The sequence below is a fragment of the Orycteropus afer genome, unplaced genomic scaffold, assembly GCF_000298275.1.
Source record: "Orycteropus afer afer isolate SDZICR_OR568_19922 unplaced genomic scaffold, OryAfe1.0 scaffold00074, whole genome shotgun sequence".
Classification (NCBI taxonomy): domain Eukaryota; kingdom Metazoa; phylum Chordata; class Mammalia; order Tubulidentata; family Orycteropodidae; genus Orycteropus; species Orycteropus afer.
Window position 1 is genome coordinate 7,392,121 of NW_006921661.1, and position 16,576 is coordinate 7,408,696.

General features: G+C 37.6%; 1 protein-coding gene across 1 annotated transcript in view; it reads left to right on the forward strand.

Moving 5' to 3' along the window:
- Positions 1-16,576, forward strand: part of C2CD3 (C2 domain containing 3 centriole elongation regulator) — a 148,168-nt gene that overhangs the window by 20,962 nt on the left and 110,630 nt on the right. Inside the window, exons 6-8 of the mRNA XM_007940948.1 lie at positions 6,703-6,835; positions 7,509-7,625; positions 13,063-13,210. Coding sequence (XP_007939139.1) covers positions 6,703-6,835; positions 7,509-7,625; positions 13,063-13,210 — 398 coding nt within the window. The remainder of the gene's footprint in view (positions 1-6,702; positions 6,836-7,508; positions 7,626-13,062; positions 13,211-16,576) is intronic.

A 16,576-nucleotide genomic window follows, 5' to 3' on the forward strand; every position in this document is an offset into this window, starting at 1 on the left:
GTTGAGAATTTTTATGTCTCTATTCAGGATGATATAAAAATATGTGTATATGTGTGTGTGTATCTTTGTCTGTCTTTAGTATCAGGGTTATGTTTGCTTCATAGAATGAATTTGGAGTATTCCATCCTTTCCTGTGTTCTGAAATAGTTTGAGTAGAATTGGTGTAAGCTCTTCTCTGAACGTTTGGTAGAATTCTGTCCCAGGGCTTTTTCTTGTTGAGAGTTTTTTCCATGACCTGTTCAGTTTCTTCGTGATGGGTCCATTCAAATTTTCTACCTTAGATGGTTAGTTTGGCTAGGTAGTGTGTTTCTAGAAATTTATCCATTTTTTCTAGGTTTTCAAATTTATTGGATATAGTTCTTATTATTCTGTTATTATACTTTTTATATCAGTTAGTTCTGTTGTGACATTGCCTATTTCATTTCTTTTTAATGTTACTTGTGTTGTCTTCTTTTCCTTTTCTGCCAGTGGTTTGTCAATTTTATTAATGCTTTCAAGGAACCAATTTCTAGTCTTGTTTCTGTTTCTTTGACTTCTACTCTAAGCTTTATTATTTCCTTTCTTCTGGTGACTAGGCTTTCTTTCTTTCTTTTCTTTTTTTTTTTCAGTTCTTTTTCTAATTGTTGGAGATTTTTGCTTTAGGTGTTGATTTTGGTCCTTTCTTAATGTGACATTTTTTGCTGTAAATTGACCCCTGAGCACTGCTTTTGCTGCATTCCAAAGATTTTGGTTTGTTTTATTTTCATTCTGGTTTGATCCAAGGAATCTTTTTATTTCTTCTTTTACCAAGTAGTTTTTAAGCAAGGTGTTACTCAGTTTCCATATATTTGATTTCTTTTCATTTTTCATCTTCCTGTTGTTTATTTCTGATTTTATAGCATTGTGGTCTATGAAGACACTTTGTAGTATTCAGTGTTTTTAAATTTACAGAGGCTTCCTTTGTGACCTAATACATGGTCTATTATGGAGAATATTCCATGTGCTCTGGAAAAGAATATATGTTGTGCTGTTGTTAGGTGGACTGTGTACATTGCTGAGGTCAATTTCATTGTATTGTTTAGATCTTCTATATCTTTGTTGAATTTTTTCTAGGTGTTCAGTCCTTCATTGAAAGTGGTATATTAATAATGTCTCCTACTATTAGTGGGGAGTTGTCTATTTCCCTTTTCAATTCTGTTAATGTTTGACTTATGTATTTTGGGGCTCTTTCATTGGGTAACACACATAATCTTATTTAAACCTTATAAAAATAATGCCAGATAGGTATTTTCATACCATTTTAAATAGAAGACACAGGCTTAGAATTTTTAAGTGATTTGTTTTTAATGCTCTGTAAGGCAATGGTAGCAAATATCTTTAGGGACCAAGCAAGCAGTGTAATTGTTGTAAAGTAAGACGAGAGTAGCAATCAGAGGAACTCTTATCCTGTTAAAGGAGCAGTTGCTCCTTAGTTCCAGTTCATTATGGTCTTAGACTCTTAAGTCAAAGTACTCTGCTTCATCCTACTGTAAGTTTGTTCTTTACCTAGATTTGCTTTAAAAAAGGAAAAAAATAAATAAATAATTAACAGCTGGCAACTGGGTATGCCAAACAAAATATGTCCACAACCAGGCACAATCCATGGGCTGCCATTGTGCCTCCTCTTCCATAAGAGTTACTGAGATCAGTGAATTTAAAGATAAATGAAGGCTTATTTTGGCTTAGTCTGTGTTAATGATCCAGCTTGTGCAGAGAATCCAGAGGACTTCTCCAAAAGGTAGTGAGTTTCACATCACTAGAAATGGTAAAAACATCTTCAGGCCTGGAGTTGAACTCACTCCCGTGACTTCCAGCCAAACAATAGACAGACATATAAGGTGAACATATACACCAGGTAGATATACTCTTTAGAACAATCAACCATGGGAAATCAGAAGGGCAGCATTTGCACAGGGAGAAAGCTCAGAAAGCAAGTATGTGTAGGATAGAAGGACATAGGGAAAAGGTAACCACAGGGAGGAACTAGGAAGAGAGTTGTTACAATATGAAGATTGTAATCAATGTCGTGAAATAAAATGTATGTGAACTATTGTCTGGAAAATGAATTTGCTCTGTAAACTTTCACCCAAATCACATTAAAAGTTAAATAAATAAAAAAAGATTTAGAAATGGTAAAAACATCTGCTAGATAACCTCCTGATGAGACTCTTAGAAATTGGATTAAATATTCAAATAGATAGTTGGGAATGATCATTAAAGATTCCTTTTAACTGTAAGATTCTGGAGTAGTAAGATTAAGTGGGTCATTTTAGTAGGTGTAGAGCTGAAGTCATGAGAGGGACACAACAGATAGATAAGCCTAATTATCTTCCTCTTCTTCAGTGTACTAACATTATACCAGAAAAGTCAATCAGCTGATATTTATGAAACATTAACAACACACCTGCTTGTAAGAGTTGAGCATTAGGATAGTAGGAGTTGGAACAAAAATCGAAAGGTATATATACCTTTGTGTTTAACAGGAGCTGTACTCCTGGTATGTAAGTCATAAACAAGGAAAATATTTGTCCTGAACTCACCCAAGTGGCCTTTCCATGTGCTGAGGAAATGATTTTTGAATTGGTATAACGTGGAAGATTCTATGACAGCTTTCATACTGTAGGGTACAAGCTTCCACCTTGAGAAGTAGAGAAAAGAGGGTCTCTTTGCCATGCCTTCGACTTTTGAGAACCTTTTCTAAGTCGTAGCTATCTCAGCAATGAAACCAGTTGGAGGCTATAAATGGACCATCTATGTTTAAATTTCTCCTACTTGTCCTCTTTAGATAGCCTTTTGGAAAGTATCTTAAGCATCCATTCCCATGCACATGATTAAATAAGTCTTAAAATATTACTACTCCTAAAGGAGTTTACATTCAATAAGGGTGAAATCTTTTGAGTGTCTATTTTGTGTCAGTTGTTGTTCTGAGTATTAGAGATACAAAGGTAAATAAATAAAGGGTAGACAGTCTCTACCCTTAAGGAATTTATTCTAGTAAAGGACCCAGATTCTAAAGGAGATACATACCAGTTATGTGTGATATACCTAACAGTGAAAGTAGTCAGTCATTTGAAAACATTTTTCAGGGCTTGATATGTGGTAGGCCCTGTCTAGGTACCAGGGATACGAAGATCAACAAGAGCCAATCCCTGGACTCAGAGTTGATTGAGTGAGATGGACAGTGATAACACTGCATGGTAAATTCTTTGATAGAGTTAAATATTGGGAACTTTGAAAATACAGAGGAAATATTATGTTTAAGGTATTGAACATAGTTTGGTATGATCAGGTCATAAAGTACCAATGCTATTATCTCTCAACATTTTGAGTGTCAGCAGAAAAATTGTTTTTCTATCTGGCTCTAAAATCTAATGGAATTTATTATTGGCACTGCTTTCTTTATATTCATTGAGTACAATGACCTTATTAAGAAACTTTGTATCAAATAAAACCAAGTGCCAACTACAAATTAAAATAAAGTTTCCTGACATATACAAAGCTTCTTTAGCTGGCAAACTTAGATTTCAGCCTAATTTCCAATGCTGGCAGACCATGGTTTCCTCACCATATCTCAGTGGATAAAAAAGAGTCTTTTCTAGCTGAGTCCCAGAATTCAATTTAAAAAAAAAAAAAATGTGAAAAATACAGTGGATTCTGAATGTAATACTGTGCAGACATTGACAGATAAAGTTAATGCATATTGTTAAATGCAAAAGAAGTTAAAAGTAGTGCATACAGTACCCCATCTTTGCAAAAGAAAAAAATATATATACATGACACACAGTGTATATATGCATATATAAAAATTGATGAAGACATGCATCAAAAAATTTAATGGGTACTCCTGAATAGTGGTTTTAATGGCTGTATTAATTTTCTGTTGCTGCTGTTTTAGTGGCTTAAAACCACACCTTTTTACTGGTTCACAGTTCTGTAGTTCAGAAATTTAGCACGGGTGAATGAGTTCTCTGCTTAGGGTATCGTAAGGCGCCAGTTGGGCTGAGTTCCCATCTGGAGACTCTGGGGAAGAATTCACTTCCAAGCTCATTTTTGTTGTTGGCAGAATTCTTTGCAGTTACAGGACTCAGTCCTGATTCCTTGCTGACTGTCAGCCACAGGCCACTCTTAGCTCTTAAATGCGGCCTGGGTTTCTTACCACGTAGCCTCCTCCATCTTCAAGTCAGTAAACAACATGTTAAATTCGTCTTGTGCTTTAAATCTCTGACTTCCTCTTTTATAACCAGCTAGTGAAAATACGCTTTTGGGTTCATGGAATTAGGTCTGCCCACCAAGATAATCTCCCTATTTTAAGTTGGACTAATTTGGGGCCTTAATTACATCTGTAAAATCCCTCCATAGCAGTACCTAGATTAGTATTTGAATAACTTGGAGAGGGTATATGTGTACAAGGGGAGATGGGAATCTTAGGGGCCTCTTAAAATTGGGCTTACTACATAGTGATCTTTCTTCTAGTTTAGTTATATTTCTCACATCATATGTTGAACGTGGTATTTAAGTTAATTTTTTTTTTTTTTAATTTCTTAATGCTGTATTAACAAATGTTAGATGTTGATGCATCTGTTTGGGTTGTTTTTTTTTTTGTTGTTTGTTTTGTTTTTATTCTTGGCCTGACCATATACCTGCTTGATTGTTAGAAGCTATAAATCTCTAGACTAGGAGACAGCCACTTAGTTTCTGGTCCTACTTACCGTCTAAGCAACTGTAGAACCTCAAGAAAATGACGATATTTGCAAGAATAATACCACTCGTCCTTAGAATAATACTATTTGTCCTCAGCTTTTAAAAGGAAGCCTAAGAAATAAAGTGAGACCATACATGGCATATTGATTGAAAGCATAAGATGTGTCATTCTGGCTGTGCCATGTACTGCACGTATAACTTAGGCACGTTACTTATCCTCCCTGCCTCAATTTCTTCATCTAGAGCATAAGGGAGATGGAGTAGTCCCTATCTCAGAGGGTTATTGGGAAGATTAAATGAGTTAATTTAGATAAAATACTTAGAAGAGTACCTAGCACATGGCAGAGGTTCAAGAAATGTTACCTGCTATAATTATAGAAGCTTTGATGGCATAGTGCCTAAGGCACTTGACTGCTAACCAGAAGGATGGTGGTTCAAACCCACAAACCACTCCTCAGAAGGAAGATGGGGCAATCTACTTCCATAGTGATACTGCCTCAGAAACCCAAGGAGGGGTCGCTATGAGTCGGGTCCGACTCAATGGCACATAACAACAACAACACAACTGCCATGTGCTAGATACTCTTCTAAGTATTTTATCTAAAGTCAATAAATGTTACCTGCTATAATTATAGAAGCTCTGATGGCATAGTGCCTAAGGCACTTGACTGCTAACCAGAAGGATGGTGGTTCAAACCCACCAGCCACTCCTCAGAAGGAAGATGGGGCAATCTACTTCCGTAGTGATACCGCCTCAGACACCCAAGGAGGAGTCGCTATGAGTCGGGTCTGACTCAACGGCACGTAACAACAACAACAACAGCTGTAATTATTATGTCTATTGTTATTTAGGGGTGGAGTAAATTTTTCTAGTAGAAAAGTCTCAAGATTGGGCTTCATCCTCAGTTTTCCATTAACATGCTATATAATCTTGGATGAATCAGAAAACTGTGGTATTCATTTCTTCATCTGTGTTCTGGTTACCTAGAGTCGCTCTGACAAGAAAATACCACAAATGGGATGGCCTTAACAAACAAGAGCTATTCTCTTACAGTTTGGAGGCTTTAAGTCCAAGTTCAAAGTGCCAGACTATAGGGGCTGGGTGAAAGCCCCTCAACCTTGGGGTCCAGCTCTGCCTCCTGCTCCCAGCCCACTGGAGCTAGAGACATTTCTTCACTTAGACAGCTGCTGGATGCTAAGGCTGCGAAGCAAAAGGCACAGTCCTGACATTACCAAACTACATGGCAGGCCATTAACTTAAGTCCTTTGTAAGTCGCGAGGTCGGCAGAGCATGGAGGCTACTGAACAACGACAGAGCTACATACAGGGTCCAAGCGTGCCATAAGCTAGAGACTATCCCCAATGCTTCTCCTTATACATAGGAAGCAGACCGCATCCCAAAGGCAGCTACTTAGCTGCTTGTGGTAGATCCCACCATGGAGTTGATTGCCAGTCTCATCATGGGGAATAACTACCACCAGCTGCCCAGCCACTCAACCAGGCCCAGCTAAGTTGACATACAAATTTAACTACCACAATCTGTAAAAGTAAAAGATTAGATTGTCACTATTGTTCCTAAATGTTTAGCTAGTATAGTTGTTAGTGTTTCTTGGATCAGAATAACATTAAAATTTACAAATAGTAAGAGAATTCGTAAAGTGTCTTGATACAAAATAATATATATACATCATTAGTACAAATACCAGTTGGCAGATTTGGTGAATGAATATAGCAGCTCCCACAAGGAAGTCAGTCTCTCCAGAATGTTCACTACTTTAATGCCAGCATCTAAAACAGCACACATAGTAGTAGCTGAACATATGTTATTAAGTGAATGTCTTCAAGGAGTTCTCAAGCTAATGAGGAAGGCAGATAAGGAAACCATTATACTGGGTAAGTCTTACGATGAAGGGAAATATGCTGAACATTGCAAGGGTTTCTGCTGGATTTTAGATTTTCTGTGTTCTGCTTTTCACTCTTCAGTTCTGTTAGAACAAGGCAATAAACTCCGTAATGCCATGGTGGTTTCTGCAATGAGGTCAAGCCCAGATACTAGCATGTTATTGGATGAAGTTCATCCTCCTTTGAAAGAAGATTGTCTTAGAGCATCAACACGGTAAGTTACAGGATAGAAATGAACTTTAATATTTTATTTCTTACTATTCCTAACCTGTGTTTTTGGTCAAGTTATAAAATAAATAATCTGAAAAGTGTTCAGTAAACAGTTCTTAACATCATGGAAAAGAATCCTAGACTAGGAATTAAGATACTCACTGGCACTTACTAAATGGGTAAATGGGTAAATTCTTTTCCTCTCTCTAAACCTGCATATTTATATATAATATATGGGGATATTCTTTCCTTCCTACCTCAGAGAAATGAAATGAGATTTTAATGAGAGAAAAGCTTTGTAAATTGTAAAATTTTTATATAAGACAGTGCTACTGTTAAGTTTAACAGACAAACAAAAATAAATAAACAGTGCCAGCTGCCATCAAGTTTATTCTGACTCATGGTGACCCCATGTATGTCAGAGTAGAACTGGCTGATTTTTCAGAAATAGATCACCAAAGCCCTTCTTTCAAAGCATTTCTGGGTGGACTTGAACTTCCATCCTTTCATTTAGCAGCCAATGTGTTATTTGTTTGCAACATCCAGGGGCTGTGTTAAATGTAGGTTATATTTTCAGTTTTGGACTACCTTCATAAACCATCTTTTAGCTTAGTTCATATGATTTAGATTTTTCTCATCTGTTAGCCACTAAGACATTATTTTTTTCCAAACTTTAGGATCAGAGCCTCCCCTAGGAATCAATTTAAAGATCACCTTCTCCATCCAACTGAGAATACAATTTGTAAACATGACCCAAAAGCTGATACTAGAGCCATACAGCTGTTATTAGGCAGGTAAGAACTCCTAACTAGCTTTCTTCCTTTTATTCTTCCTCTAGTTCATTAGTGTAGGAGCTCTGGTAGCATAGTGGCTAAAGCACTTGACTGCTAACCAGAGGGCTGGCGGTTCAAACCCACCGGCCACTCCTTGGAAGGAAGGTTGGGCAATCCTACTTCCGTAGTGATACTGCCTCAGAAACCCAAGGAGGGGTCGCTATGAGTCGGGGCCGACTCGACGGCACGTAAGAACAACAACAACAAGTTCCTTAGTGTACATTGTTAACAGATTCATTTTCCTAAAATAATACTTAATTAGAATAACTAATCATTCACTGTTCCTTAAACTACTTTATTTTCTACTGAATAGAAATCCAATCTTTAAAATCTTATTCTTGGCTTCTCTTACATGAAAAAAAAAAAAAATTGCCATTGAGTTAATTCTGACTCATCGCGACCCTATAGGACAAAGTAGAACTTCCCCTTGGGTTTCCATGGCTGTAATCTTTTTTTTTTTTTAATTGTGATTTGGGTGAAATTTACAGAGCAAATTCATTTTCCATACAGTTCATACACAGTTTTGTTTCATGACATTGACTGCAATTCCCCACAATGTAACAGCTCTCTTCCCATTTCCTCCCCATAGTTCCTCTTCCCTATGTCCTTCCCTTCCATGCACACCTCCCCGCAGCTGTCTCCCTGTGCAAACAGTGCCCTTCTGTTCTCCCATGATTGATTGCTCCAAGTAGTGTATCTACCTGATGTAAATGTTCACCCCATATGCCTGTCTGTTGTTTGGCTGGAAGCCACAAGAATTTAATTCTAGACCTGAAGGGTAGCTAGGGGCCATAGTGTCAAGGGTCTTACCAGGCTCTATCAGATGAACAAACCTGATTTTTTTTTTTTTAATGATTTTGAGTTTTGTTCCGCATTGTTCTCTCACTCTAAAAGCCTTAGGTGTAGTGTCTAAGGAATTTGACTGCTAACGAGGAGGTTGGTGGTTCAAACTAACCAGCTGCTCCATGGAAGGAAGATGAAGCAGTCTACCTCTGTAAAGATTTACCACCACCTTGGAAACCCCATGGGGTTGCTGTGAGTTGGAATCGACTCGATGGTAGTGAGTTTGGTTTCTGGTTCTCCCACTCTATCCAGGATCTCTTGCACCAATCACTAGGGATAGTTCTAAGGGGGAAAAATGTATTACCTGATATATCTGATCAAGCTGAAAGGAAATTTTTCAGTTCTCTTGGAGATTTCAGTGATGAAAATAATAGATACGTAAAAAATAAAGCAAATGAAAATTAAGGCAATTATTAATGCCAGGGAAACCTAGAAGTTGTACAAGAAAGAGAGTATACCTTGAGAATTAATTTAACAAATATTAATATAACTAAATTGGGAAGATGGAGGAAAGGGAATGTGTGTCCAAGAATAATGATTTAGAGAGTGAACCTTTGTGTTTTTTTTGATAGGTAGTCAATAGATAATTTAGAAAAGTGAAAAATTATAAAATAGCAGTACACATGTATTACTTAGAAATTTAAAAGCACCAGAAGAAACATCAAGGGAGTTGAAAGTGATTGCTTTTGAGGACACAGACAGATGTAGTCCTTTTTGCCTTTTAAATTAGGTATATGTATTCTGTGGTTAAAAGATATGTTTAAGAAGAAAAAGAAGATACTTCTGAGAGAGAGCTTATCTTGTGGCCAAGGAACACATGCCTTTTAATGTGTCGAGGAAATGTTAATTTCAAAAAAAAAAAGTGGAAAACTATGTTTAACAGTGGAGATCTCCATAATTTTAAGAGTATGCAAGACGAGAAAAAATAAGCAACTGAGTGGGGAAAAATAAAACACAAATGTCAAGTAAGAATTCTGTAGAATACCAAGAAGTAGAGAGTTTCAAAAAGGAGAAATACTCACAAGCTACAGAGAAGCCAAGTAGATTGGGAAGCTGTTAGTTGGGTTTTGTCAGTTAGTGCCACCTAGGGACTCCTGACCTTTAAAAGAGTAATTACTGTAGATCAGTGGTCTCAGCTTGGGGTGATTCTACACAGACACACACACACACACACACACATACATACTTGGTAATGTCTAGAGACATTTTGGGTTGTCACAACTGGGAGAATGCTACGGACATCAAGTGAGTAGAGGCTGGGGATCCAAAATGTACAGGAATACTACTCAGCCAAGAAGAGAAATGAAGTCCTTATACATGTGACAACATGGATGAACCTTCAAGACATTTTGCTGAGTGAACTAAGTCAATCACAAAAGGACGTATACTGTATGACCTTACTTAAACAAAATGACAAGAATAGGCAAATGTATAGAGACCAGTTTATTAGTGGCTACCAGGGGTGAGAGGGAGGGGGAAGAGGGGAGTCATCGTGTATGGAGGATTGAATTTCTATTTATGGTGATGGAAAATCTGGCATTGATCAAGGGTAATGGTTGCTTAGCCTATTAATGTAATTGATGTCACAAAGCTGTATGTCTGTAAAAGATGGAATTGCAGCTGTTGTGTGATACATAGTTTTATTGAAAGAAAAAAAGCAGCTGCTGACTTGTATGCAACCAAACACTTTATAGTATTTATTTTCTTATTTGGAGATTTAGGGTCATAGTTTCATGGTTTAACCCAGATAGTTGGCCTAATAATCATTCTGTTCTATCTCCTAGTACACTGCATAGTACCTGGAATATTAAAAGTTTATAAGTGGTCATCTAAGACACACCAGTTGGTCTGTATTCACCTGGAGCAAGAGAGGAAGGGGAGTCAGGAATAGGAGGAGGATATGGACTGCGTTACTAATTGCCTCCATGAACAGCTGCTTCCTTTGCTATGAGACCAGAACTGATAGTGCCTGGCTACCATAGTAGAACATATTAATCAAAGATACTCTAGAAGAAACCTGATCAAAAGGAGGCAAAATGTGGAGCATAACTTCAAAGACTCATGGAATCCAGCCTTTCTGGGGCCATCGAGGCAGGCTAAAGCCTTGAAAGTATTGCGCTTAAACCAAAAATGTCCCCTGAAGTCTTCTTTAAAGCAAACAGTAGTTTAGTTTAATTAGTAAAGAATGTCTGCGTTGAGCATTGTGCTCTTTTAAAGAACTGTATGGGATCAGATTGACAACAGCAACTTAGAAGGTTTGGTAGGAAACCTAGAGGGCAGTGAATTTATGCTAATAGTAGAGGAATGATTCCGAAAAGGAGGGTGAGAATGGTTGTACAACTTGAAGAATCTAATCAATGTCACTGAATTATATATGTAGAAATTGTTGTAGAAATCTACTATGTATATGTCCAACAACAAAAAGAAAATAAATTATTTTTTAAAACAAATGCATAGGATAGATCCCAAAACAAAGCCTTGTCTTGTCCAAAGTTGCTATGAGTCTAATCAACTTGAAGGCAGTGAGTTTGGTTTTTTCTTTGAACAGTGAGAAACCCTGCTACAGATAAGAAAAGAATAAAAGTGAAGAAGGGAACATTTGTTATTTGTTTGTTCTAAGTAAATAGGAATGTAATCTAATTTGAAGGTAGTGTTTATATCCTGTTTTCTGAAAAAATTAATGAAATGTAGCAGCTAGTATGAAGAAGCAACAAAGTTGAAAGAATAAATAAATAAATGCTTAGCATGGTGCCTGGCATATAGTAAATATTTAATAAATACTGTTGGCTTTGTTACTAACAACAGATGTTCATTAAGAAGGCATTAAGTTCATTAGTACATGTTCATTGAATGCTAGTCACTACAGGAGAAACAAAAATGAATGGAGTATATACATATTATATCCTCAAGGAGCTTATACTTTAAGGGCTGTTTTGGTTACAGGTTGGGCAATCCTACTTCCGTAGTGATACTGCCTCGGAAACCCAAGGAGGGGTCGCTATGAGTCGGGGCCGACTCGACGGCACATAACAACAACAACAACAACAAGTGCCACATTAACAGAAAATACCACAGATGGGATGGCTTTAACAAACAGGAGTTTATTCTCTTACAGTTTTGGATGCTAGAAGTCCAAGTTCAGAGTGCCAGGCTCTAGGGGCTGGGTGAAAGCCCCTCAACCTTGGGCTTCACCTTTGCCTCTTGCTCCTGGCCCATTGAAATTGAGGGTTTTCTTCACTCAGGCAGCTACTGGCTACTGAGGCTGACAAACAGAAGGTCAACAAGTGAAAAGGCACAGTCCTGATAGTACCAAACCATACAGCAGGCCATTGATTCCAGTCCTATTAACAGTCCCAAGATCAGCAGACACGACGTGGCAGGCTACTGAATAATGACTTGATTACATGCAGGGTTCAAGCGTGCCATAAGCTAGAGACCATTCCCAAAGCTGCTGCTTATATATGGGAAGCAGACCACATCCCGAAGGCAGCTACTCAGCTGTTCACAGTAGATTCCACCATGGAGTTGATTACCAGTCTCATCATAGGGAATACTACATCCAACTGTCCAGCCACTCAAAACCAGGCCAGCCAAGTTGACACATAACCTTAACTACCACAAGGACAAATATGGAATTTTTACAAAGACTAAAAGGAAAGGTAGAAAATAAAGATTGCTATCAGAAAAGGTACCAGAATGGTATGGACTTTCAAAAACAAGGTGAAATTAATGCCTTAGAACTTCTGAGGTTATAGTTATTTATATATTTCTTATCCTATTAGTTTCTAAACTGCTTGTAAATAAGGGGTCTGTTTTATTTATTTCTATATTCCTCAGAATTGATCTTGCAATAATTGATCTTAAGTATATATATATATGTATTTTTTATATAATGGAAGGAGGCATATTTATGAATCAGCCATTTGTTCACAGATATATCATATGATGATATTTAACTCATTGAATAGTAGTTAGTTGTTTACCTTTTTTGCTCCCTGCCAGACCATAAGTATCAAAAGAGTAGAGATGGTGTTACATCAACCATCTCTTTATCATCCAGGACCAAGCACCATGCCTGACAAATATAAAAACCAAACTCACTGCCGTTGAGTCAGATCCAACTCATAGCGACCCCTCCTTGGGTTTCCGAGGAGGTATCACAACAGAGGTAGATTGACCCATCTTCCTTTTGAGGAGTGGCTGATGGGTTTGAACTGCCAGCCTTCTGGTTAGCAGTCAAATGCCTTAGGTGCTATGCCACCAGAGCTCCTGACAAATAATAGGTGCCTGATAAATGTTTATCGAATAAGTCAGTGAGATCACAACCAGTGTCAGTAGTATATTTTTGAGTACTAGCTGTTTGCATATCAGAGGAGAGAGAATATAAATATAAATTGGAAATATTGATCAGATAATCTTCTGTTTAACGTGAGTCTTCAGTTTAACATATCTTCTTTTAGGTTTAGAACTTAAGGAAATTTTCACTAAAGAAACAATAGCTGAGCTGAAATGTCTTTTAAGGTCCTTCTTTGCTCTGTTTTTCTTATTTCTGCAGTACCGAATTATCCCAAGGTCATTACTGGAATGGGCTAGGCTCTCCTCCGGATTCCCCATCTCCTGGGAGTGACGTGTATTGCAGCAGTGAGCTGAATGACCCTCAGTATGACCAGAGTCTCCTGGAGAACTTATTTTACGTAGCACCTGTAAGTCATTAAATCTGAAGCTTTGGGGATCAGAGAACAAGAGTATTATTAATAGTAGCGGTAGGAATGTTCACCACATGCCAGACAGAGTGCAATGCATTTTACATACCTTAATCTGTCTTGGAAGAAATACACTCAGAGTGCTCCTTACAAGTGAGGATGATAAAACTTCTTCTCATAGACTTTGGACATGTTACTGGAAGAGAGCAGTCCCTGGAGAAGGACATAATGCTTGGTAAAGTACACGGTCAGCAAAAAAGAGGACCCTCAGTGAAATGGATTGACACGGTGGCTGCAACAGTGAGCTAGAACATAGCAGTGAGTCCGTTGTACATAGGGTCACTGTGAGTCAGAACCACCTTGACGGCACCTAACAACAACAACAACAACAATCTTACCTAATCACAATGACAACATGGAAAGGAAAGTATTACCCTCATTTTACAGATAAGGACAGAGAGGCTTAGTAAGATTAAATATTTTGTCTAAGGACATATACCAACTAGATGTTAGAGCCAGGATTCAAATTCAAGTGTTCCTGAGTCCAAAACCTGTGCTCTTAACTAATATGTTACTTCTTTAGAGCTCTTCTAAGGAATAGCTAATGCAAGTACACTCTCAGAACCACCTTTGACAGGGAATATTCAAAATATTCCTTAAACACCTCTAATAATAGGTGCCAAGTATTTCGTCTGACCCTTAAGACAGGGCGTTCTCTTTTCAGGCAGTTCTAGTTGCTTCCACATTCTTTCTTATATTAAGCCTTAAGTTCTTTTCATTGGTTTAGAATCTTGTAAAGTCCAGTCCCTCTTCTACAAATAATCATTTATGTGTGTGAAGGTTTTTGTCATACTCCTGATTTTCCTTTCAGTCAGGTCAGAAAAGATAACTAATACAAAATAATTTACACCAACTCAGTGGTAAGACAGTGAGGGCTACCAGGGTTCAGAGGAAGCAGCAAGAGTTTTTTTCACATGAAATAATTATAAAAGAACATCATGAGGAATAAAGAGTTTTCATTGAGATGTAAAATATAGACTGTGTTTTGGGAGGCAGAGAAAGGATATGAGATGACTGTGGAAAGAATGATCTGTATAGAGAAGCACATTTTTGTACTGTCAGAGATCCCAAGTGCACAGATGAGGTCCTTATGGATGAAATTTTGTGTGGAAAAGGAGTTGTAAGGAGGATAACACATTGCAGCCAGTCTGGAAGGCTTTGAATGTAAGGTGAGGATAAAATAACATAATTAAAATAGTGTCTTAGGAATATTAATCTGATATTCATATACATGGCAGACTGAAGGGAGAAGAACCAGAAAAATAGAAAGCCATTGGGTTGTTAGTGGAGTGTGTAAAAGAGAGAAAGGCAGCCTGAATTAGAGGGGCAGCAATGGGATTGGAAAGGAGGAGATGGGAGACATCATTGATTGTTCATATTTCACAACTTTAAAAATCCTCTCTTAAAAATCACTGATCCCATTACTGGGATAAGGAAAGGGGACTTACATTTATTGTATATTTTCTTTGTGTCAGGAACGTTACATGTTATATGCCATTTATTTGGTACTTGGTATGTTTTAAATTCATTGTTTCATTTAATTCTTATAAAACTCCCATGAAATGATATTATCTCTAACATATTATGAAACAAAAGTTTAGAGAGGCTCCTATAAGTAATTAAAGGCCAGAACTGGAATGCTTGCCTTAGTCTATCTGACAAAAAGCCTGTTTTTTCTTTAAATAATACTGTCTCATCTACTATTCATCTGCCAGTCGTACTGTGGTGGCTTGTGTGTTGCTGTGAGACTGGAGGCTGTGCCACTGTTATTTCAACTACCAACAGGGTCACCCATGGTAGACAGCTTCCAGACTATGACAGATTGGAAAGAAAGAAGGGGCCATCAACTTCTGAAAAAATTGGCCACTGAAAAACTTATGGCAGTGAAACACTGTCTAATGTATTATTGGAAAACTTTATGAAGAGCAGTGAAACATTGTCTGATACAGTGCTGGAAGACAAGCCCCTCAGATTGGAAGACACTCAAAATACGACTGGGGAAGAGGCCTCAAAGTAGAGTCAGCCTTAATGATATGGATGGAGTAAAGCTTTCAAGACCTTTGTTTGCTGATGGGGCACAACTCAACATGGGAAGAAGCAGCTGCAAACATTATTAATAATCAGAACATGTAATATGCAGAGTATGAACCTAGGAAAATTGGAGGTTGTCACAAATGAAGTGGAACACCTAAAAATTTACATCCTAGGCATTAGTGAGCTAAAATGGACTGATCTGGATCATTTTGAATCTGATAATCTTATGGTCTATGCCAGGCATGACAAACTGAAGAAGAATTGCATCAGTCATCATCACAAAGAACATTTCAAGATCTAGCCAAAAGTACAGTACTATCAGTGATAGGATAATATCCATACGCTGACAAAGGAATATGAGTTAATATGACTTACTAAAATTTATGCACCAACCACCAAAGCAAAGGATGAATAAATTGAAGATTTTTACCAACTTCTGCAGTGTGAAATTAACCAAACATGCAATCAAGATGAATTGATAATTACTGGTGATTGGAATGTGAAAGTTGGAAATGAAGAAGGATTGGCAGTTGGAAAATATGGCAAAATTTGCTGATGCAAATGATGCTAGAGATCATATGATAGAATTTTGCAAGACCGATGGCTGATCCATTGCACATACCTTTTTCAACAATATAAATGGTGACTATACACGTGGACCTTGCCAGATGAGATACACAGGAATCAATCAGCTGCATCTGTGAAAAGAAGTGATAGAGAAGCTCAGTATCATCCATCAAAACAAAGCCAGGAGCTGACTGTGGAGCAGACCATCAGTTGCTCATATTGCAAGTTCAAGTTGAAGCTGAAGAAAATATGCCCTTGAGTATGTCGCACCTGGATTTAGAGATCATCTGAGGAATAGATTTGACACACTGAACTCCAGTGACCAAAGACCACACAAGTTGTTGGGTGGCATCAAGAACATCATACATGACAAAAGCAAAAGGTCATTAAAAAGACAGGAAAGGAAGAAAAGACCAAAATGAATGTCAGACTCTGAAATTTGCTCTTGAATGGAGAGTAGCTAAAGTGAAAGGAAGAAATGTTGTAATAAAAGAGCTGAACAGAAGACTTCAAAGGGTGGCTTGAGAAGACAGAGTATTATACTGAAATGTGCAAAGACCTGGAATTAGAAAACCAAAAGGGAAGGACACACTCAGCATTTCTCAAGCTGAAAGAACTGAAGAAAAAAATCAAGCCTCGAGTTGCAATACTGAATGATTCTATGGGCAAAATATTGAACAATGCAGGAAACATCAAAAGAAGATG